At 45.0% G+C, this 24,003-nt stretch overlaps 1 protein-coding gene across 8 annotated transcripts in view; it reads left to right on the top strand.

Annotated features, from left to right (window-relative positions):
- Positions 1–24,003, top strand: part of MTA3 (metastasis associated 1 family member 3) — a 217,826-nt gene that overhangs the window by 27,820 nt on the left and 166,003 nt on the right. For 4 of the 8 annotated variants that reach the window (XR_011255716.1, XR_011255715.1, XM_069583458.1 and 1 more), the window contains exon 2: positions 21,040–21,107. Coding sequence is in view for 4 of the 8 variants with exons in the window: in XM_069583458.1 (XP_069439559.1) it covers positions 21,040–21,107 (68 nt within the window). In the remaining 4 variants the exon portion in view is untranslated. Of the gene's footprint in view, positions 1–18,971; positions 19,369–21,039; positions 21,108–24,003 lie in introns of those variants that run through there. The other 4 variants (XR_011255718.1, XR_011255717.1, XM_069583460.1 and 1 more) reach the window with 3 other exon arrangements.

The following is a 24,003-nucleotide window of genomic DNA, read 5'->3' as shown; positions in this document are numbered from 1 at the left end:
CCTTGGAAGAAAAGCTACGACCAACCTACTTTGTCAACAAAGGTCCATCTAGTCAAAGCTATGGTTTTTCCAGTGGTCATGTATGGCTGTGAGAGTTGGACTATAAAGAAAGCTGAGAGCCAAAGAATTGATGTTTTTGAACTGTGGTGTTGGAGAAGACTCTTGAGAGTCCCTTGGACAGCAAGGAGATCCAACCAGCCCATCCTAAAGGAGATCAATCTTGAATATTCATTGGAAGGACTGATGCTGAACCTGAAACTCCAATACTCTGGCCACCTGATGCGAAGAGCTGACTCATTTGGAAAGATTTTGATGCTGGGAAAGGTTGAAGGTGGGAGCAGAAGGGGAGAACAGAGGATGAGATGGTTGGATGGCATCACCGACTCAATCAGCATGAGTTTGAGTAGACTCCAGGAGTTTGTGATGGACAGGGAGGCCTGGTGTGCTGCAGTCCATGGGGTTGCAAAGAGTCGAACTCAACTGAGTGACTGAACTGAACTGACTGGAACTGTCATGGCACTTCTGGGTATGTCATGTAGCTTGCTGATTGAGGATCAAGGTCTAGTGGAAGTCGACTTTTATGCCATCTTGGACCCATTTGATTTCAATGGGTTTATGTGATATCCTTGGGCTATAAAATTGTGCCCTTCTCCTTTCCCTCCTATTATACCATGGACTGTAACCTACCAGTCTCCTCTATCCATGGGATTTTCCAGGCAAGAATACTGGAGTGGGTTGCCATTTCCTTTTCCAGGGGATCTTCTCAACCTAGGGATCAAACCCATGTCTCCTGCATTGGCAGGCGGGTTCTTTACCACTGAGTCACCTGGAAAGCTTCTGCTTCTCCAGCTTCATCTACTATATGCGCCAGGTATCATATCTCACCTACTCCTTGTATCCTATTAATATCAGTTTCTCATCCTTCCCCAAACAAGCATTTTCCAACCTAGATGCCGGAATATATTGGGTTGGCCAAAAGGATTGTTTGGGTTTTTCACACGATTATGCTGCTGCTGCTGCTAAGTTGCTTCAGTCATGTCCGACTCTGTGCGACCCCATAGAAGGCAGCCTACCAGGCTCCTCCATTCATGGGATTTTCTAGGCAAGAGTACCAGTGGGGTGCCATAGCCTTCTCTGTCGCACGATTATGGAACAACTCAAACTAACTTTTTGGCCAACCCAATGTATTCCAGAGTAATGAACAGACATGTAATGTGCCATCATGGAGCTATGCACTAGTGGTAAGGGACCCAGAGGAGGAGCAACCATCAGCCTACGTGATTGGGCAAGAAGTACTTGTAAGGCCAGAGTAGGAATTACTGGGTAGAGTCAAAGGGGAGATGATCAGCATCAGATACTAAGGTGCAAGCAACATACGGGAGCTTTCAAAGTACAGCATCTTAGTAGAGTAGCCGAGTGTGTGTAGTGAGGGATGGAGGCAAGTGAATGGTGATTGTTCTAGCCCAGCTAAACTTTATATAAGGCAGTGGCGCATATTAGGGGAGGCTTGAAGAGATTTGCAGAAGAGATCCCTCTGGAGAGGCACAAGGAACCTAAAAAAATGCAAGTCTTTGTCCTTAATTCCAAAAAGAAATGCTCTGGGTGAGATGAGACCTAGGGCTTTGAATGACAAGTTTCTGGGATGGAGAGGAGAGTGAGGGTTCCCAGAAAGAATCAATGAATTGGAGTTATTAAAAAATGAAGGGGCAGAGGAAACACTCGTGCCTGGGAAGGAGTGTCAAGGAGAAATCCAGCTTCCTACATGTAAGATAAGAGTGTAATATAATTCCTCCCTCATTAGATAAAATGTGTTAAGTTTGTGGTTTTGTGCCTGGTGCTTGGCAGATTTTTCAGAAGTTTTAAAGTTGTTAAGAGCAGTGATGGCTGAGTGGTTAAGGCACTGGACTTTAAAACCAATGGGGTCTCCCCACGCACGTGATCCCTGGATCAGGAAGGTCCCCTGGAGGAGGGCCTGGCAACCCACTCCAGTATTCTTGCCTGGAGAATCCCTGGACCGAGCAGCCTGGTGGGCTACAGTCCATGGGGTTGCAAAGCGACTGAAGCAACTTAGCATGCACACATGCACGAGAAGTTGATAAACCGTTTTCCATAGACTGCGTGATCCTCAGAAGTATGGAATCCAAGGCAGAGAACTTACAGATAGGAAATTGGCCGCCCAGAGGGTCCAGCTCCCCCAAGTCAGAGGTTGGCGGGGTTGAGATCCCAGACCCAGCTTTCTGCCTGAGGCTTCTATGCCTTTGGAAATACTTTCAAACTGGAAATTCTGGTTTTTTAAATTCTTTTTAGCAGGAAATCTTGAACTTGCATTCCCAGAGAGATTCCAAGATGTGAAAGTAGGGCTCAGTATAATGCTAATCACACTGATAATAGTAGTACTTAAAAGAAGCCATTTCCTCTAGGGTGTTTTGGAAATTCATTGTGTAGATAGCCTGGTTGGGGGAAGGGAGGGAGAGAAGAAGGGCCTTAAAATTACCTTCAACTAATAGCAAAGACGCCTGGTGATTGCTTTGGGCACTTCAATGTAAATGGTAATGGGAGGGCACCTTGCTTGCCTCCATTGTTTTAGGCTTCATCAGTGGCTTCACTCAAACAAAGGCTATGGGGAGATTAGTGGAGGGTGTGGCCTGGCCCCACTCTGGGTTGAAGTCTTTGGCAGTCCAGGGCCCAGAGTGTTCTAGCACTCCTCTGTCTTCCTGACCAAGAGTGGGACACATCAGAACACTCATGCATGTAATCAACTCTAGGGGTGGCTTCTACCAACAGTCCAGCCTGGCAACCAGATTGTTGATCAGGTTTTTTCCCTAGTCAAACCAAAGAGACTTGAAAATAATTGTTTGTAGTTTCTCACATGTACTGCATGCTAGAAATTTTTTCCTGCTGTTATTCCTTTTGCATATTGCAAATCTTCCCCAAGGATCCATGTACATGGAATCTGTGGTACCTGATGGGTTCCCTGCTGTCAAAGGCTCACATTTGGATGGGAAACAAGTGAGGAGGCGTCTGTGGAGCCAACTAGCAAAATAGTTAGGGGGGAAAAAAAGGAAAGAAGAAAAGAAAAAGGCTGGAGACAAAAATGTGATCTTGGGAGGGACATGTAGACAAATAAGTATACAATATGGCAGAATGGGACACAGGTCATGTGGATCCCATGGCAAGAGCTGTACACAAGTTGGAACAAGGTGATATGGGAGCCTGTGGGGTCAGTCTGGGAGGCTTCACAATGTTGTGCTCTGTCCACTGAGAGGCTGCATTCTGGGCTTAAGTTTTGTCCACCAAATTAGACATAATTTTCAACTTTTAGTCTGTGCATTTTTTTCAGTCGACAGTTTTATGAACTATGGAGGACCGCCCCCCCTCCCCCCCCACACACACTCTTCTTGGTGATGACTATAGTCAATGGAGGACTGTAAAAAAAACCAAACAGATTCTCTGGCCCGTCTCCCAAAGAATCAGATTTTGTAGTTCTGGGTGGGCTCTGGAAGTCTAGTGAAAAACATCAGTCAAAATGGTCATCATTAAAAAATCTACAAATAAGAAATGCTGGAGAGGTATGGAGAAAAGGGAAACCTCCTACATTGTTGGAGGGAATATAAAATAGTGCAACCACTATGGAACACAGTAGGGAGGCGCCTCAAAAAATTAAAAGCAGAGTTGCCATATGATCCATCAATTTCTACTCCTCAGGCATATATCTAGACAAAACTCTAATTCAAAAAGATACATGCACCCCTTTGTTCATAGCAGTGCTTTTCACACTAGCCAAGACATGAAACAACCTAAATGCCCATGGACAGATAAATGGACACTGGAATACTACTCAGCCATGAAAAAGAATGAAGTAACGACAGTTTCAGCAATATGGATGGACCTAGAGATTTTACTAAGTGAAGTAAGTCAGAAAGACTAATACCATACAATACTACTTAACTGTGGAATCTAAACTATGACACAAATGAATTTATCTACAGAAGAGGAACAGACTCACAGACATGGAGAACAGACTCCTGGTTGCCAAGAGGGAGGGAGGTGAGTGAGGGATGGATTAGATACGGGATTAGAAGATGCAAGCTATTATAAACAACAAGATCCTACTGTATAGCACAGGCAACTATGTTCAGTATTCTGTAATAAACCATAATGGAAAAGAATGTGAAAAAGAATGTATGTATATGTATAACTTATCACAAATGGGCTTCCCTTGTAGCTCAGTCAGTAAAGAATCTGCCTGCAGTGCAGGAGACCCAGGTTCGATCCCTGGGTTGGGAAGATCCCTTGAAGAAGAAAATGGCAACCCACTCCAGTATCCTTGCCTGGAAAATCTCATGGACAGAGGAGCTTGGTGGACTGCAGTCCATGGGGTCACAAAGAGTCAGGCACGACTGAGCAACTGAACTGAACTGATATGTATAACTTTGTCACTTTGCTGTACAGCAGAAATTAACACAACATCATAAATTAACTATACTTCAATAAAATAAATTTAAAAGCGCAACAACAAGAAACAAACTGCCTTGTGCTTCTGATAATCAGTCATTGGAGTCTATTGGTGCAGTGATGGGACAGGCCCAAATAACCACGGGGTCATAGCAGAGCGGTGTGTTGGTGGTGTTAGTGCTCTAGGGACACACTTAGGTTTAAGTTAAGAAGTTTGCCCAGTAGAATAGAAGGAAGGAAAGTCAGGTCATGGAAACACAGATACAGAAGCTGAGGCCAAGACTGAATGTTGCCCTGCTCAAGCAGCTGAGGGTAGCTCCAAGTAGGTGGAGTACATGAGGAGAAGAGGAGGATGTAAGACCAAGAAGGAAGATTTACGCCAGGTTGCAAAGGGCTAGCCTTGAATATTGTGCCGAGGAGTCTAGACTCGAATGCAGAGACAATGAAGAACCAGAGAAGGTTACTTTTATGCATACCCATACCTTGATAGGATACTATGAGTTCTTAAAACCATTATAGGGATTCAGTTATTCTTTCCTTCTGTCTCTTGGGTAAATTAATAAATAATTCAGAATGCGAGTGAATCCAAGTCAATCAGCAAGTTTAGGGCAGAATATGAAGAAGCCTGTCTTAAAACCATCTTTCACTTGGATTATTGAAAAAGCTTTTTGTAACTGGACTCCTTGCTTCAGTCTGGTCCTTCTCAGATAGGTCTTCCTTTCCTGGTTCTGAGACATATTTTTAAAAGGACTGGCACACATCCTTGCTTAAAATCTTTCTGTGGTTCCCTGTAGTTTCCACAGAATGATAAAGTTTCATCCTAGCCCAGTGTGCACAGGTATTCATGAACTGGTATCATCTTAGTTATAGTAGTTTTTATTGCTTTTCTGTTTGTTTTTGGGTTTTTTGTTTGTTTGTGTAAACTAAGTTTATTTAAGGAAAATAAACGAAAATTGATTGGATGCAAGGAATAGGGGTGCAGGCTGGATACCCAAGAGAAGTGAATAATCAACTTGGCTTCAGAAAGTGTCATTTTATAATTTTCTGTGTCTTTACTTTTTAAAATTTTTCATTAACTTAAACAAACTGTATTTGGGAGTACATTCACTGGCAGTCTAGTGGTTAAGAACCCATGCTTCCAACGCACGGGGCATGGGTTTGATCCCTTGTCAGGGAATTAAGATCCTGAAGCTAAAAAATAATCATAAATAAAATTTAAAATGTTTTTGATGTCTGGAGAAGGAAACAGCAACCCAGTCCAGTAGTCTTGCCTAGAACAGTCCATGGACAGAGGAGCCTGGCGGGCTGCAGTCCATGAGGTTAAATGACTTAGCATGCATGCGTGAGGGTGGAGGGAGATGGGTTGATAGCAATAAACTTGTAGAACTAAAAAAAAAAAAAAAAGACGTTTTTCATGAAAATATTATGCATTCACATTGTAATATACTTCTAACAGTACGGAAGTACACAGATGACAATTAAGTTGTTTTTCGCATGCCTCCCACTCTCTGTCCCCAGATGTAATTACTGTTAGTTATAGATCTATCCAATCTTCTATACATTTATGTGTCTATATATTTACACTGCTGTTGCTGCTGCTAAGTCGCTTCAGTCATGTCCGACTCTGTGTGACCCCATAGACGGCAGCCCACCAGGCTCGCCCGTCCCTGGGATTCTCTAGGCAAGAATACTGGAGTGGGTTGCCATTTCCTTCTCCAATGCATGAAAGTGAAAGTCAAAGTGAAGTCGCTTAGTCGTGTCCGACTCTTAGCGACCCCATGGACTGCAGCCTTCCAGGCTCCTCTACCCATGGGATTTTCCAGGCAAGAGTACTACATATATCTAATTTTTTATTTTTTCCTAAACGTAATTGTGGGCTTCTCTGCTGGGTCAGTGGTAAAAAATTTGCCTGCCAATGCAGGAGACCAGGGTTCAATCCCTGGGTAGGGAAGATCCCCTGAAGAAGGAAATGGCAACCTACTCCAGAATTTTTGCCTGGGAAATCCCATGGACAGAGGAGCCTAGCAGGCTTAGTCCATGGGGTTACAAAAGAGTTAGACATGACTTAATGACTAAACAACAACAACAAAAATGCAATTGTACCATGTGTATTTTAATCTAGCTTGCTTTTTTTCACTTAATACTTTTCTTAGCTTTTGTTTTTGGTGAGGGGTTGGGTATTTTACTAAATTTTTTAGACATTTAAATTATTTTGGAAATGTCCAACCTTGTCTCTGTAAACAAATAAATTTTAAAATGTGTGTTTCTATACCTGATTCAGGAAAGAGGATCAGGGTGCCTCTACTTTGGAGGTGCAAATTCTTCAATCTTTAGTGCCCAGAGAGAGATGGCCGAGGGAACACAGGGCCGTATCCTTGGGACTAGTATAAATTCTGGTCAGTCCTTAGCCAACATTTCTTTTCAAGTTGCTTAATATTTACTTTTTAAAAAACTGTTATAATTTGCCATCTGTTATCTCTTCAGTTAATTTTCCAAAGGCCTGGGCAGACTCAGTCTTCACGTTTCTCAATTTTGCACGATTCCTGGTTTCTAAACATCTCCAAGTTCCTGTTGTTGAAAGTCTCACAGGCCTGAATAATTACCTCTCTCCCTTTCTTCAACCTAAATAATCTTTTCTCACAGAAGCCCCCAAACCTTCATCTGCTTCTCCCTGACAAGAATTCTCGAGGGCATAGGGGACTTCCTAGTCCATGACCCCTAAGACATTAGACAGCTGGGATTTTGGAAGTGGGAGCCAACATATCGGAAGGGTCCTCAGGCAATAATGACATTTCTCTTCATATTTGAGTCGTTTTCACCTTTCCAAATTTTCTTTCTTTTTTAAAAAGTTTATTTATTTACTGACTGTGCTGAGTCTTTGTTGCTGTGAGGGGGCTTTTCCCTAGTTGTGGCAAGCAGCGGCTACTCTTCGTTGCAGTGCCGGAGCTTCTCATTGTGGTGGCCCTTCTTGTCGCTGAGCCTGGCCTCGAGGATGCGTGGACGTCAGTAGTTATGGCACGTGGGCTCAATAGTTGTGACCCATGGGCTTCGTCGCCCCAGGGCACATGGGACCTTCCTGACCCAGAGACGGAACCCGTGTGCCCTGCCTTGGTAGGCACTTTACCACTGAGACACCAGGGAAGCCCCTCTTTCTCTCCCCCTCCATAGGTAAGTTTTGGCATTGTTATACCCAACTCCCCTCCCACTGCCCCCAAATTTTGTTAGACAGCTTGTGCTGCTAGAACTGAATACCATAGGCTGGAAGCTTATAAACAACTGAAATTTATCGCTCACAGTTGTGCAGGCTGGAAGCCTGAGATCAGGGTGCCAGTAAGATCAGGGTCTGATGAGGCTCCTCTTCTGCAGTGCAGACTTGTAGTCTCACATGGCAGGCAGAGGGCCAGAGAGCTCTCTGGGGTCTCTTTTATAATGCCATTCATGAAGACTCCACTCTTGTGACCCAAGTATCTTCCTGAGAGCCCCCACCTCCTACCACCGCGTCACATTGTGGATTACGATTTCAACATAGGACTTTTGTAGGGACAAAGATTATTCAGTCCATAATACCAAAGTTATTAAAAAAAACAAAAAAGGAACTCAGACAATGAGCTCTAATTTACCCTTTGTCTCTAAAAACACTTCTCTCTGTTGAATTTAAAGATAAGTTTTACAGGGGACATGGCTGCCCATCTCTATTTTCAGCTCTGGAGGCCCAGAAACTTTATGTGTTTATGCTAAACTAACTCACAGGAAACTCTTACAAAAGCTAAAATGCCAACTTATTGGGAATTCCCTGGTGGCCAACGGTTAGGACTCTCTCGCTTCCGTTGCAGGTGGCACAGGTTTGGGGAACCTCTGGTCTGGGAACTAAGATCCTCCAAGTCCAGTGGTGTGGCCAAAAATTAAAAAAAAAAAAAAAAGCAAGCTGTTTATTCAACTTTAGCCACTATTATCCTTCTAACTTAATATAAATGTAACTATGTTCGGGTCCCATTGCCTCTAGGTCCTATAGGATTAGGTCAAACTGCTTAGCCTGGCATGTAAGGCCTTTGCAATCTGGCTTTGAACCAAGTTTCCAGTTGATTCTCATGTGTCCTCCATGTACTTTCTACATATTCTTCCCTCTGTCTGGAATGCCCATTCTGACTTTTTACCAGGCAAAGATTTTATTTTTAACTGATGCTTCAGATGAAATAGCACCTTCTCTCAAAGTCTTCTCTGACCAGCCCTGCCCTTACAGCAGGGCATATTAATTGCTACCAACTCAGGATAATTATGGCTTTTATTTTATTAGATTACAACTCATCATACTCAAATTGCTTGCTTCTTCCATTGGACAGTGAACTCCTTGAGGATCAGAAATCCATTTCATCTATTAAGATAATCCAGAGTATCAGCTAAACACAGGATCTCAATAAACGTTGAACTGAATTGAACTTCTGTCTTTGTACTTTTTGCAATTACTTCCTTTTATTTCCTAAGTTCTTATAAAAGTTAATTTTGAAAATGTCAGCCTGTCTCAGCTGTCTTTAGACGAAAGGAAGATAAAGGTGTTTGTTCATGCAGGGACTGGGAAAAAGCACATCCCTGGGGACCAGGAACAGCGACTGCTGTGGAAAAATAAGTGAAGGATCCCACCAAGACGGGAAAACACAGCAGAAGAAGCCAGGCCAAACCACATCTATTTCTTTCCACCAGGAAATTACCTTTGGAGACCTTGTCTTTCCTCATAGTTGGAGATTTCTGTATATCAAAAATGAAGGGCCCTAGGACTTCCCTTGTGGTTCAGTGGCTAAGACTTGGTGCTCTCGATGCAGGGGGCCAGGGTTTGATCCCTATTTATGCAACTATATCCCACATGCCTCAACTAGGAGTTTCCTTGCTGAAACGCAAGCTCCAGCATGCTGCAACTAAGGCCCAGTGTAGCCCCCCCAAATTTATTTTAGTGGAGGGCCCTACTCCCCCGTGTTCCTTTCTGTACAGGATGTCCTCTGGGTTTGTGTGCAGTGGGTGGAGGATGGCTTCCTAACTGGGACTGTCTTAGGTGGGATAAGAAGAATCAACACAAAAGGGTTGGTTCACGGTTGCCCAGCATCACATCTTCCTTCTTCCAGCTAATCAGAAGGTGAGTGCGCTCAGCTGAGCAGATGCGGTAGACCAGATCTCAGGAAACAGGGACATGGACAAAAAGGATACAGAGGAATGCGTCCGGTTGGACCTTGTTCTGGTGTCTCCAAATTTCATTCCCACAGAGCCATAATAGGGTGACCATGACTGAATCAATTCCTCTGCTCCTCCAACTCCCCTTTCCTCCTTCAATTCCGAAGTGCCTTGCCAGCCCTTTACATCTGCCCTGGAGAGGAACTGGGATCTGAGAGTGGAGGAAAGCCATGGACCGGGAGCCCCCAGCCTTCCCCTATGGTCTGGTGTTTACCAAGTTCTCAACCTTGAAGTTATTTGTGACCCTCTCTGCTTTACTGAAGAAAAATGGATTTTACCTCAACTCATGATTCCTGTTTAAATATTTAGTTTCATCAGCACAGGCCCAAGTGCCTTTTCCATTTCCCCTGGTGCCTGGGAGCCACGCTGACACCAGCATCATAAATAATGCATCAGATACCAGCAACATGCCACTGGCTGGGAATTGCTCCATCCCTCACATCTCGGGGCCGGCCCTCGGCTGCAGTTGCTTTAGGAGAAGCTGGCTACCATGGAGAAGTCGGTATGGAACTTTGAAGGCTTCACCTCAAATCTCCTTCTGGATGCAATAATTGTGATGGGCAAGCAGTCTCCCACTCCAGCCCAGATCTGAGGGACTTTGTGGGGGTGTGCAGAGGTGTGTGTTGGTGGAAGACTTGGGAACACCACAGTCACACAGTCCTCAGACTCTCTGCCTTTGAAGTTGCTCTTACCTAGTGAGAGACTTCAGGCCACCAACAGAAAGGGTCCAACCTCGGTTCTGTGTAAATGTGGAGAAGAGACTGGGGACACTTGACAGGAGGAGGCAGCCAGGTTAAAGGACACAGGAAGAAGACTCAGTGAAATGCTGGAAACTTCTCTCTCCCCTTCACTTCCAGAATTCTGACTCCTAACTGGGAGGAGGGCTCCACCCTCTCCATCCTCTATTCCATGAACACAGTCCAAATTTCACCCACCATATCAGAAGCCTGTGGGTGGGTGGAAGAGAGTTAGGACTTCCAGTGATGGACGTTTCATCTCCTCTTGCAGAAAGCAACCAGTGATGGGATTTGACTGGACACTTTCTGGGCAACCTTTACCAAAACTTCAAAAAGGTTAAGCTGCCTCCAGGTGCCCTCTATTTGAAGCCAAGTCTTCAATGCTCTGATTGGTGCAATTAAATGGGAAACATTGCATTAGTTGCCACTAATAATATGGTCCTGGCCTGGCTTTGTAAAAGAAGCTCCTTGGGGCAGCTCTGAACTGCTCACGGTTTATCCTCCAAAACTTCACAGAGATAAAAGGAAACATAAACAACCATTTATTTATCCAGGAGTTCAAAGTTTCACTTTGAGCTCTCCAACATTTCCTGTCCTTTTTGAAATCAAGACTGCAAATAAACTTCCCTCAGTCTCTTGTAGAAAGGGCAGCAGCTACCAACCTATGGATAAAGATAACCGGGACTAATGGAAGAGCAAATTATAGTACTCATCCTTCATTCTGGGGGATTCATGAGCCCCTTCTCTGCTCTTTGGAGCCATCTGCGCTGTAGAATATCTAAGGCCAGACCCTACTAATTTGGTTCAAACTGCCTAGGATTTGGACAGTCAGGAATTACCAAAAGAGAAGACGGCAAGGGAGTTGGTCTCTGAAGACCACCATATTGTCAAATCCAGTGATCGATTGGTTGCTCTGGTTTATCACCATTGGACCCCACTATTTATCACATGGGTCCTGGAACCTGGGCTTCTCAGACTTTTTTCCTAGCTCCCTACCTCTGTATTGAAGTATGTTAGCCTCGAAACAAGTCTCTGCGTTTCCAGTGGAGTGTGGGTTTGTGTTTGTGTGTGTGTGTGTAAACTTTCAGGAGGCTTTGTTTCAATCATGATATTTTGTATATGGCATCACTTATAACCAAGACACTTTATTTAAGATGAAAAAAATGCAGCAAGTGGCTCATATTCATGGAATTCACATGCTTCCCGTGACCCAGATGGAGTTAAGCTGAAAGAAAGGAGAACGACCTAGGAAAACCTCAGTGACAGTATTAGGCATGAGGGGAACTAACTACAGCCTACACGACTGGATGGTGTCCAATATGATTTGGAAGAGGATTTGAAAAGGTAGTCAGTGTATATTGTCATTTCTCTCACAGTCATTAATTAGCACAGGTCTCAGAACCCCAGTTTGAGTTGGAAGGGGTCTCTTTCACTATCACATCAAATGAAATACAGGAGGAATTTTGGTTTTCTATTACATAAACTTCAGATTGGTGAGTTTTGAACCCCTAGTGCTCAGAGGAGGTTTGATGCCTCCAGAGAACACAGTCATGCTGCTTTGGTTTTCTTGTTTGTTTGTTTTGAAGCTGTGGGATCTTAGTTCCTTGACCAGGTCCCCTGCAATGGAAGTGCAGAGTGGTAACCATTGGACCGCCAGGGAAGTCCCCAGGCATGCTTTTCTGAATTGTAAGTCAAGATTGGCCCCTTTCTATTTTGTATTCTTCATGTTCCAGGCGATCTTTTAAAAACGTCAATCAGATTCCTGTCACTCCTCTGCTGAAAGAGTTGACTTAAAAAATATTCACAACATAAAAGTTGCAAGTTATGCTTTCTTCAGGGGAACTTGTTGGAATTCAGGCCCAGGAGACAGCACCTCAAGTGACCCTGAGAGAAAACTCTGAAGAGGCGGAAGGAGGAGCCTGGTTGTTATATAGAAGTGTTGCAACAAAGGGCAGATAGGCTGAACATCAAAACAGTATTGTTAATTGAAGAAAACCAGATATCCCAAGTGAAGGAATTTAGTGCTTTTCTCTGTATGAGAAGATGCGGGAGTCTGGGCTTACTGAAATCATTCCTTTGATAGGAACCTCAGCTATCTGGGGCCAGTATCCTGTGTTTTTCAGGGTTCACCTTAGGGAGTGCCTGCAGTCTGGTGGCTGCTAGATAGCAGGTATTCTTTCCTTCCTGAGTTCCCTCAGGGTTCACGAGCTTACCTTCCTTGGTGGCTACAATTGCTGATGACTCTGACATCCTTTGCTTACTGATATGGCAGGAAATATTCCATTTCTCAAAAGCCTTCCCAGTATGCTTAGAACAAAATTCAAACACTTTACCAGGGCCTCCCAGGCTCTACATGGTTGGACCCTGCTCACTTCCCTGACCTCATCTCCTACCCACACTGGTCTTCCTAGGTCACAGTCAGGTCAGGCTGAGTCTTGCTTTGTGGAATTTGCATTTGCTTTTCCCTTGTCCTGGCATGTTGCTCCCCACATGTCCCAGCAGCTCACTCCATTCTATCATTAGGTCTCTTTTGAGTTCTTATATCCAAGAAGTCTTCTCTGACCACCATCATCATTTTTGGTTTCCCTATCCTGATTTACTTTTCTTAGTGCATTGATCATTGTATACTAGCACATCTATTGATGGATTTATTCTATCTGGTCATTCTCTGACTTCTTCACAAGAATATAAGCTCCAGGGGGCAGGTGTTCTGTCTATCTCCTTCACTGGTGTGTCCTTAGTGCCTTTAACAGTGCTCATTACTTATTTGGTGAATGAAAAGGGCATTTTTGTAGACAAGATTATATTCTTGAAAGCCCCTACTCTACTCTCCACTCTAGAAGCATTGATTGGGATCTGAGGAGCCAGAGCACTTCCTGACAAAGGAATGGAGGGGTGAATTTGTGTATTACCTTCTTGGTAATCTGTTACTGCTTGTGGGAATGTGTGATACTCTACATGTGTGCCGGGGAAGGAAAAGTGGAAGGGGAGCAGGATTATTCCACTGACAGCTGAAGGGCATAGCATCTGGGTGTTCTTTTCTGTGAGTACTAAGGCAACCATGTCTAAAGGACTTGAGCAGGACTTAAGTGGAGTGGTGCTGGGCCCCTTCTCTCTGTGTAACTCTATCTTTTTTAAAAAAATATTTAAAATTTCATTTTATTTACTTATTTTTTGGTGTTTTGGGTCTTTGTCATTGCACAGGCTTCTCTCTAGTTGTGGCAAGCGGGAGCCACTCCCTAGCCATGGTGCTCAGGTTTCCCCTTGCGGTGGCCTCCCTGGTTGCAAAGCACTGCCTCTTGGGCACACGGGCCTCAGTGGTTGTGGCTCCCGGGCTCTAGAGCACAGGCTTAATATTTGTGGCACACGGGCTTAGTTGGTCCGTGGCATGTGGAATTCTCCTGGTTTCTCGGGGATGGAACGTGTGTCTCCTGCATCGGCAGGTGGCTTCTTTACCACTGACCCACCAGGAAAGCCATCTCTTTTATTCTTTTATTCAGCTCCCATGTTCCTTAGTCTCTGCATATAGTGCTTAGTGTTTTCTGGCTGAATCTATGTTTACTTAAAATCAAGGGGTGGTTACCATCTGTATGAGTTTCCTAGGGCTGCTGTAACTCATTACCACAACTTGGGTGGCTTCAAACAACAGTAACGTATTGTTTCAGTTCTGAAGGCCAGAAGCCAGAAATGAAGGTGCCTGCAAACTTGATTCCTCCTGGGGGCTTTGATGGAGAATCTACTCCACGCTTCTACCCCAGCATCTGGTGGTTGCCGGCAGTCTCTGGCGTTGTTTTGGCTTGTAGCTCATAACACTCATCTTGGCCTCCACCTTTCCACGCCTTCTCTTCATTCTGTTCCCTCTCTTCTTCTGTTTCACACAAGGACACTTGTTGTTGGCCAACCCTAATTCAGGATGATCTTATCTTCAGATCAGTAATTTCATCTGGAAATACTCTTTGGCTAAATAAAGTCACATTCGCAGGTTCTGGTTCCAGGTAGACATATATTTGGGGGGACCACTGTGTAACCCTCTATACCATCTTAGAGGCAAGAGGGTGAGGTAGGAAGAGACAGATTTGTTTTTCGGGCTGTGTCCTTTCCCTTCCCCCCATGTTCTTTTCTTCCCCCATTCCCACCCTCCCACCCCAGCTGCTTTTTTCACCCCGGGAGCAGACTTCTCTTTCCCTAGTTGAGAATTTTGCCTGTGGCAGGTCAGCCCTGGGGCATACCCCCTTGTCTTCACCATCTGTCCTGGTGGTGACTTGCGTGGCTCTCTGCCTCCACCCTGCCTGTTGCACATTTGGACCTGGACTCTGATCTCCTGGACCGAGACCGGCTAAACCTGTTTTCTCCCAAGCTGAAGGATTCAGGGAACCTGCTTCTTCCCCTGAGGCCAGGGTTTGGCTTACTCCTCAGACAAGACAGACCGCGCTCTGAGCTGATGGTGACATAGAAGAGGGTATTTCTAGCCCAGATCTCTCAAACTCTGGGTCTGTTCATCCACCTCTTTTCTAATGAGGAAACATACCTGCATGTTTCCAAAGGCACCTGGAACACAACTTTTCCAAAATTGAACCTGTCAACCATCCCTCTTCCCCCAACTTGCCTCCCCTCCCAGACTGTCTGCTCACTGAATCACACCTCTTTCCACCCAGTTGTTACCTTTTTTAAGTCTCCCCAAAGGCACCAGATCCTGCATCTCCCACACCTCTGGGTTTCTCTCAAACCAATCCACATCTCTCATACCCCATGACCTCTTACCCTGTTCAGCAGCCCTTTCCCCCAACCTGTACTCTCTACCATCTCCAATTCACTCTCTTTGCCCTTGTTGTAGTTCAGTCACTAAGTCCTGTCTGACTCTTTGAGACCCCATGGACTGCAGCACGCCAGGCTTCCCTGTCCTCTACCATCCCTGGAATTGCTCAAACTCATGTCCATTGAGTTGGTGATGCCATCCAACCGTCTCATCCTCTGTCTCCCCACTTCCCATTCTGCCCTCAATCTTTCCCAGCATCAGAGCCTTTTCCAATCAGTAGGATCTTTGCATTAGGTGGCCAAAGATCTTTTTTTGCTGTGGTCTGAGTCATTCCTACGAAGGTGCCCTCTACACTTCCCATTGCCTTTTAGGATTCTACTTCCTAACCCCAAAGCATATGCTGTTGCTATCTCCCATTCAAATCCACAGCACTCTAGTGCTCCATAGGTTAAAAAACACAAAAACACCTCACAAAACAAAAACACACTTAAATCATTTAGAGTACCCTTCCAAAGGCTCATCCCTGTCCACCTTGTGATTTCCAGTCCCTTTTCCAGGACCTGGAGGCAATGCTGAACCTAGAGAGGGAACCTCTTTGTGGATGCCACCAAATGGCTGAGCTTGCTCTCCTTTGAGACCATGAGAGCACCATAGACTCCGAAAATACGCACTTTCAAAAGTCAAGACTTTCTGAGATTGGCCCTGGGTTTTCATGTTTTTAGCCCAGAGGATCAATGGAAGAGAAGGTGCCAGGACTGAAGAAGCTAGGAAACTGTGACTCTGGTTTTCTTTCCCTTAGGGGCTCAATTGCTTTGATTCTTGCTTTCTTCTGGAATAGTCATCTGCTGGTACAACCCGGGACCACCTTGGAATAGCTGAGACAGACTGGCATTTTTCCAATAGAATTTTGCTAAATAACAACATAAGTTTTGTTATGAAAGAAAAGAAAGGAAAAATAAAAGAAACAGATCAAAGAAAGCACAAAGGATGAGCTATGGTACTTTTATCTAAAGCCTGTTATCTGGTTCCAGATTAATTACATTCTAGACCCCCAGGCTCCTTTCTCTTTCAGGTTCCTTTCTTGAGTTCAATATCACAAAACTCCCAGACTCTGGACAGCCCTATCTTGTTTGTTTGTTTTTTTCCATATATAAAAACTCCATCTTGATGTTGAAGCAAAAACCAACACTCTGTCTTATCTATGGCTTCCTTGCAGCATCCACTTTTTCAGCTAAGCTGTGGGACTCTGGGGACTGACACAGAGAACATTCTGGGCCTTTTGGCAATCCCTTAACATGATTCTTTAATCACAGCAGTCATGCCAGGAAATTTTACCCATGGAGAGGCTGGACTTTTCCTGGAGTTTCTGGCACAATCTGAGAGACCCCTCTGTTTTAGTAATGAGGATGACTGGAATAGAGAGAAAGCACCTAATAAGTATAAAGCTTAACACGTGCCCCAAACTTTGTATATTTCACTTTTTAGTACAAGTGTTAGAATTAGGTGTCAGTAGCTAGTCGTGATTTGTAGAACTTGAGGATCAGAGGGGTCAAGCAACTTTTAAAGCCTAACAGCCAAGCTAGGAGTGAAGTTTGGGCTAGTTGGTGACGTCTGTGATCTGAACCATACAGCCTGAGTGGGTAGAAGTGCCTTGGGTTCTTTGAAGCTACGGCTTGTCCACCCTTCTTTGTATGGTTTTTTTTTTCCTTCTATGTACAAACATTTGCTGAACTCTTTTATATGCATACTTCTTTGCTATTTGGAAGTATAAAAGTTTCATAGACAAAAGTCCCTGCATTCAACTCTGCACCTGGTTCTCTAACTATGTTAAGTCCATCATTCATGGGCACTTATTCCTCCAGATCCTGAGCACCTATTATGTAGAAGACACTGGCCCAGGAGCTAGAGATGCAAAAGGTTATACACACAGAATCTAGAGGAAGGAAAGAGCCTGGGTTCTGCCACATCATTACTTCCACCATCATTACTTCCACCATCATTAATTCAATTCCCCCAAATTTCTGAGGCCTTTCATGGGGGAATGGGGTGGGTTGGGGCTTCTGGATAAGGCTGTTCCTAAGGAGATCAGTATGGATGGAAGACGTTTTCTTGGCACTTTTTGCCCATTTATTGTGGTTAGTATCCAGTAAGGTGCACAAAGCTGGGGAAATGAGACAGGCAGGCAAGGAACTATCAGAAATACAGAGATATTTTGAAGGGGAGAAACTGCTTACTCATTTAAAAATAATGGGAAAACCCTTTAATAAAGCTTGCAACCTATTGTTCCTTTGCAGTTTATGGTTTCCAGGTGGCCTTTCCACTTGGAGACAATCTTCCTGGTTTAGAGAATTCTAGGCCAAAGGAAAGGGCTGAATTATCCCAGTACTGCTGCCAGTTTATGGTTAACTCCAGCTAAATTATGCAGCCTATTTACGTGTCAGCTCAGAAATGGAGAGAGTGATGTCAGATACGTCACAATATGTTTTCTGTGGAATCTCCAGTAAAGGGATTATGGTAAATAATAGCTGTGCAGTGTGCATAACAGAACAGCTTTACTTTTTTCTCTAGGTCAAAAGAGTTGATGTGAGATCACAATTTGACTCACAGCGTAAAACCTTTGGGAATCTGAAACTTGCTTGAGTTTAAAAAAAAAGCGGCAGACACCTGTTATTTGCATAGTGCTCTTTGCTGAATGGTTTACAAAGCATTTTAAGATATAATCACAACTGTTCCTTACCCCACCTGTGAGGTGCAATTAGTGTGTCCCCATTTTATACTTGAAGAAACTTGAGTTACACAATCAAGGTAATTCAGGCAACGATGCTTTATATTTTTTTTATTAAAGTGCTTTATATTTTATTTTTTGCTTTCCATTAGCTAGCCAGAGAACTATTTTCACCTCAATTTGTGATAATGACAATCACAAATGCCATCACCAGACAGAACACAGCCTTCTTTTCTGGGGACACTTCTCGTCCACAGCCGCCAAACCCAGAGTCAACAACACAAGGCTGTAAAGCACCAGAAACTCCAAACAACCCACGGCAGTAAGGGATCCTCTTCATGTTTATTACCCAACAATATCTGGGAGTAGTTCAGAATGGATTGGCTTCCCTAAAGAAAGTTGTTTGTGTTCATTTAGGGGACAACCAGCTCAGATTCAACTCAATTTGGCTCTTTGTTTCTGTGAGGGTCTGAAGGCTGAGAAAACAGGGGTTGTCTAGAGAATTTGCCTGGGAAAATAATAACTTTAAAAGCATTTGGCGCATAATCAGTTAACAGTCCATCATCAGCAAAGCTGACTGGCACCATCTCTTCCTTTGAGGAGTTGTGGTGACATGAACTGTAGGGCCCTGTTCCCCTAACGGCAAAGGAAGCCCCCCTCCTCTAATGGTCTCTTCTCCCAGCCGGGCTGCACTGCATATATGGCCTGTCTAGAGGCAAGGCCTCCAGGTGTGGGGAGTGGGTTCTGTTCATCCTGGTTTTGGGGTGAACGCGGATTGGCACGCCAGTGCAGTTAGGGTGGAGTTGGAAGGGGGTCAGTTTTCCTAGTTCCACCATCCTCTAGGTCTCTGCCCTGAGAAGCTGCAAGCACTTGGCATCCCCATGGCTCCAGAGCCTTCGGGCTCCAGGCCGGTTGCCTTAACCTCTCCTAAAGGAAGGCGCCCTGCTGCGAGCACTTATTTGCATCCAAGTGTTTGCATCCAGACTGATGCTCACGTGCTGGAGGTCACAGAGCCTGGAGGTCTCCAGGGACAGAGGCGGGGAGAGGAAGCCCAGGCTCGGGGTGGGCAGGTGCCGGAGTACGCTGGCTGGGGCGGCAGGCCTCAGCCTGGGCCAGGACCCCTGCCCTAGGACCCTCCACTTCCAGCAAGGTCCCCCCAAGCCGCACCCCGCTCCCCAATTCCCTGCTGGTCCCAAGCGCTCCGGCCTCCCCTGGCCGGGCAACTCGGCCCTCCCTAGCCCTGCGCTGGGGGCGGGCACCTGCCCCCACCCTTGGGCGTCCCCTCCCCTCCACTTCCCCCTCCCCTTGTTCCCTCCCTTCTCTCCCCCCCGCGGCGAGGAGTCGGCGGCGGCCGAGGCTGAGGCGGCGGCGGTGGCGGCGGCGGCGGCGGCGGCGGCGGCAGCGGCGGGCGGGGCTCGGCTCGGGCTCCGCGGGCGGGCGGGCGGACATGGCGGCCAACATGTACCGGGTCGGAGGTAGGAAGGCTCGGCCCGACCCGGCCCGTCTGGGAGCGGGCCCCGGGAGTGGGGGGGTCGGGGCGAGTTCAGCCTAACGGCTGGCAGCCACGGGCGCCCGGGCTGAGGGCGCAGGCGGCTGGGGGCCTGCGGTGGGGGCCGGGGCCGCCCGCCCCCCGCCCCTCCCCTCCCCCACCGTGGCCCGCAAGGGGACCGGGGCCCATCCACAACCCCGCGCCCCGCCCAAGGTTTTGGGGCCAAGCCTGTACTTGAGGGTATGAATTATCACGCACCCTACCCTCACCCCCCACCCATGAAACCCACACGGGGGTGGGGGCCGTCAAGCCCCTTAAGAGGGTGGTTCATCCTCGCGTGGCATCTAGGCATTGGGGGTTTGGAGAGGGTAGAGGGACATTCGCCCCCTCCTCTCCACCTCCCCTTCCTTGGGGGTGTGGGTGGGGGCGATGGGGGCCCAGCCAGGGGCACAGCTGGATAGGCCTGTTTGCGGGGACAGGGCCCTACACCTCTCCGTCGTCACTCTCCCTTCGGTTTCTTGTCCGGTTCCTCCCCGCCCCCCTCCCCTCTCCCCCAATAATGGGGCTTAGAGGGGCCAGGGCACCGCAGCCTAGTCTGGGGAGTTGAGCTCTGCCTGGACGTTCGCTCTACTGTCTGCCTCCTTCCCAGCCTTCTGCAGAAGAGAGAAATAAGGTCAAACAAACTTTCTCCCTACTCACGACGCCCTCCTGTCTCTCTCCTGGTGAAATAATAATTCAGATAAGTGGCGTGTTTGTGTGTGAGACGTGTTCTTCTGCTCATTAGCCGAGCTTCTTGATGGATGGTGGTGAGAATGGCCTGGCTAAATGAGGCCACTTTGCAGAAGGGAGAAGGGAAAGAGCCACTGAGATAGACAATACAGCTCAGCCTTTCAAATAAACACACAGTGGGGAGTTTCCAGTGAGCCTATTAGATGACAGGAAAAACCACACTTGAAAATTTTTATCCTTTTGGTTGAAGGGCTGCAGCAATTTCATTATAACAAGACCCTAAAGGGGTCTAGATTAAATTTGTTAAATGAGGTATTAAAAAAAACCGATATCACCTCCAGAGAGCTCTGCCTCTCAAAAAGTGACCTGTCTCCTTTCTCCCGGCCCCCATCCTCCTAGATAGAGCTGTGAAAAAGTTGGTCCGTGTGCTTCTCCTCTGCTCACCTGATTTTTTTTTTTTTAAGTTGGTGATTGAAATGTACTTTGGGCTGCTAAGCCTTTCAAGATGCTCTGAATTTGTCTTAGGTCAATAGTTTTATGTGAGAAGCATACTCCAGGGCAAATGGATTGGAGTGAAAAGATGTGGAAGCAGTTACAGTATGAAAGACACATGTTTAGTCAGCCCTGACTAAATGATAAGAGGTGTCTTTTTGTTTATTATTAAAAATTTGACACATGTGGGACAAGAGTCTAGGAGAACTTGAATAAAACATGAATGGAAGTGAAAATGCCAGGAAAATAAGGATCTGTGAATGGTAGGCACAGGAGGGAATATATTAAGTTTGCATTACTAAGTTTGCTTTTACCAGGGAATGAATTATGGGCGTGCTTCATTTTGAATGTGAATTACCTAATATAAAAAGTCACAGATTGGCACATGTGAACTTTCTGTTGAAAAGATTAAGCTCTTTACTTCCTTTACTTACAGATTATGTCTACTTTGAGAATTCCTCAAGCAATCCGTACCTCATCAGAAGGATAGAAGAACTCAACAAGGTATACACCGAGTGTTCTTGATTCTAATATTAAGAAATACTTGTTTCCTATTGAAGGATAAGTGGGTAAAGGGCATAAGAGGTGATTTTACTTGCAGTTCCAGACTCTTTGAAAGTATGGATTTCAGATTAGAGAATTATGCAGGATTCCAAATATTTCGCTTTTTATAATTACCTCTGGTATTAAATATTGATATTGAATATGTAACATCTGCAGATTTCTTTAAATTGCTGGGAGCTTCTCTGAGCAGGCCACTCCAGTAACTCAGTCTCTTTTTATATTTGAAGTCATAATTTGTGTTTCTCCCTTTTTAGTGAATTAATTTTTTCCTGTTTCAGCTTGAGAAGGAAGAAGTTAGGAAATATAATACTTAAGGGAATTTGTAAAATTCTAGACTAGGCTAACTAATAAGAATTACAGTATTGGTATAATTATAAAGTGGCTTTTTTGGTACTGTAGGCTGGAATAAATAAAACTTACCCATTGTTTTGTCCATGATCAAGGGTGTCCAGGATAGCAGCAGCATAATGACTGTTGGCAATAGTTCAGCTTTTACAACGGAGGCACTTGAATAGTCATAAGCGACCTGACCATAAATTTCTGATGGTTTTGAGAGTTGCCTGTGTAACTGGTGAGGATTCTTGCGATCAAAATGTTTGGGGGCTATCTAGCTTATACTTTTCCCCCAAAATACCATCTGGAGACTGGTCCAGTTTTGAGTCCCTGGAAGCCAAGTCTGGCCAAGGGCATGCCTGACTTAAGAGCTTGGACGTCCTGGTTCACTTTTGGGGATACCCTGGCGATGTTGCATTTTAAAAACTTAGAATTTTGAAATCTCCAGCCACCGAATGAAGCAAATGGCTGCAGGGTTAGGTCAGTCTGTGGGTGGAAACTGTTGAGATGTCTTCCTGAAGTGCTTCTCTTTTATGTTATTGATGTAAGGTTTAAGAATTTAGGCAATTCCAGGAAATTCCTTTGTAGTCCAGTGGTTCGGGCTCAGCGCTTTCACTGCTACAGCCCAGGTTCCATCCCTGGTCTGGGAGGAAAGATCCTGTAACCCATGCAGTGCCGCTAAAAATTTAAAAAAAAAATTGTTTTAAATAAAAGGCTTAATAAAGATTTAGGCAATTCCACCCTGTTTACGGTATCAGTTTATTTAGAAAATTAACTAGGATTTAAAGAAAAATACTGGCCCGTGAGATTGCTATTCTCTGGCTGCTCCCTGCTTTGCTCATTTGGCTCTAAGTGGAGTAAACTCTTTCTTGGCTGATACTGTTTTTTTATGGCCACGCTGTGTGTGTGTTGTGGGATCTTAGTACCTGACCAGGGATTGAATCCAAGGCCATGGCAGTGAAGAGTCCTAATCACTGGGCCATCTCGGCTCTTTCTCATAGGCGCTCACCTTAGTACTGTCTCGTTGTTTCCAGTTCCCTGTCCCTTGCTTTTTCCTCCATATCATTTATAACCTTCAAATATACTTTATGTGTTTATAGGCATACCTCAGAGATATTGTGGGTTCGGTTCAGACCACTGCAGTAAGGCAGATACTGCAGTAAAGCAAGTCACATGAATTTTTTAGTTTCCCAGTGCATATACAATTTAGGTTTACACCATATCGTAGTCTATTATGTGTATAAAATGATGTACATGCAGGGATTTCCCTGGTGGTCCAGTGGCTGACTTTGAGGTCCCCACTGTAGGGGGCATGGATTTGATCCCTGGTGTAGGGATTATCCCACATGCCACAACTAAGAGTTCTTATGCTACAGCTAAAGATTGCCACGTGCAGCAACCGAGACCCAGTGCAGCCAAAAAAAAAAAAAAAGATGTGCATGCCTCATTGAGAAATACTTTATTGCTAAAAGAAATGCTAGCTGTCATCTGAGTCTTTAGTGACTCATAACATATATTAAAGGTCACCATTACAAATGGGTCATAATAATGAAAAAGTTTGAAATGTTGCAAGATTTACCAAAATGTGACAGACACTAAGTGAACAAGTGCTGTTGGAAAAATGGCACTGATAAACTTGCTTGACCCATCAGTTTGTAAAGAAACGCAGTATCTGTGAAGTTGAGTGAGCCCAAGTGCAGTAAAATGAGGTGTCCCTGTATTTTCATTGCCTGATTTTGCAAACTAGAATGAAAGCCCTAGGTGTGTAGTGATCTTTTCTATTCACTAATGGATCCTAAGTGCTTCAGAATAGTGGCTGGCACATAGTTAAGGCATTCAGCAAATATTTCTTGAATTGGTGAATTTCTCAGATGTCTGATGTTAATACTTGTACATGGCTTTACTGGTTACAAGTACTTTGGTTCATTCATTTTACAAATATTTGTAAGAGCCTGCTACCTGCCAGGTACTTTTAGATACCCACTTTTAGGAACTGAAGAATGAATGAGATAGGTCTAGTAGTGAAGATGGACATCAGCCAGATAATTCCACAAGAAGGAAAATTGGATCTGTGCTAAATTTACGAACACCAGAGCATGGTGCACTGGAAGCATATAATCCAGGGATTCAAGTTTGCCACCTCTTGAGCCCCACAGTACCTTAAACTTTTAAAGTAGATGCATCATGGATTGTTGGGAGGCACCCCATGGTTAAGTAACTTAAATGTCTGGGTTACACATTTAGCTAGAACCAGGATTATTTCAGACTCCATCATTATATTACTGTTTACTTTGAAAGTCCCTCTCCTCCTCCACATCCTCACCTTCTCCCTCTCCCTCTGCTTTCATAGGAAGTCGTTAATATACTGACAGTCCTTAGGGGACTAGGGGTCACCGAATTGTGAGAGATGAGATTCTCTATAATTTCAGAGAATGACAATTTGAGTGGATGGAGTATTGATTAAAAGGAACTGTGATTGAGTAATTAATTATTAGATATTTAC

Source organism: Ovis canadensis, chromosome 3 (genome assembly GCF_042477335.2).
Source record: "Ovis canadensis isolate MfBH-ARS-UI-01 breed Bighorn chromosome 3, ARS-UI_OviCan_v2, whole genome shotgun sequence".
Taxonomy (NCBI): Eukaryota; Metazoa; Chordata; class Mammalia; order Artiodactyla; family Bovidae; genus Ovis; species Ovis canadensis.
This window is presented reverse-complemented; position numbering and strand designations above follow the sequence as displayed.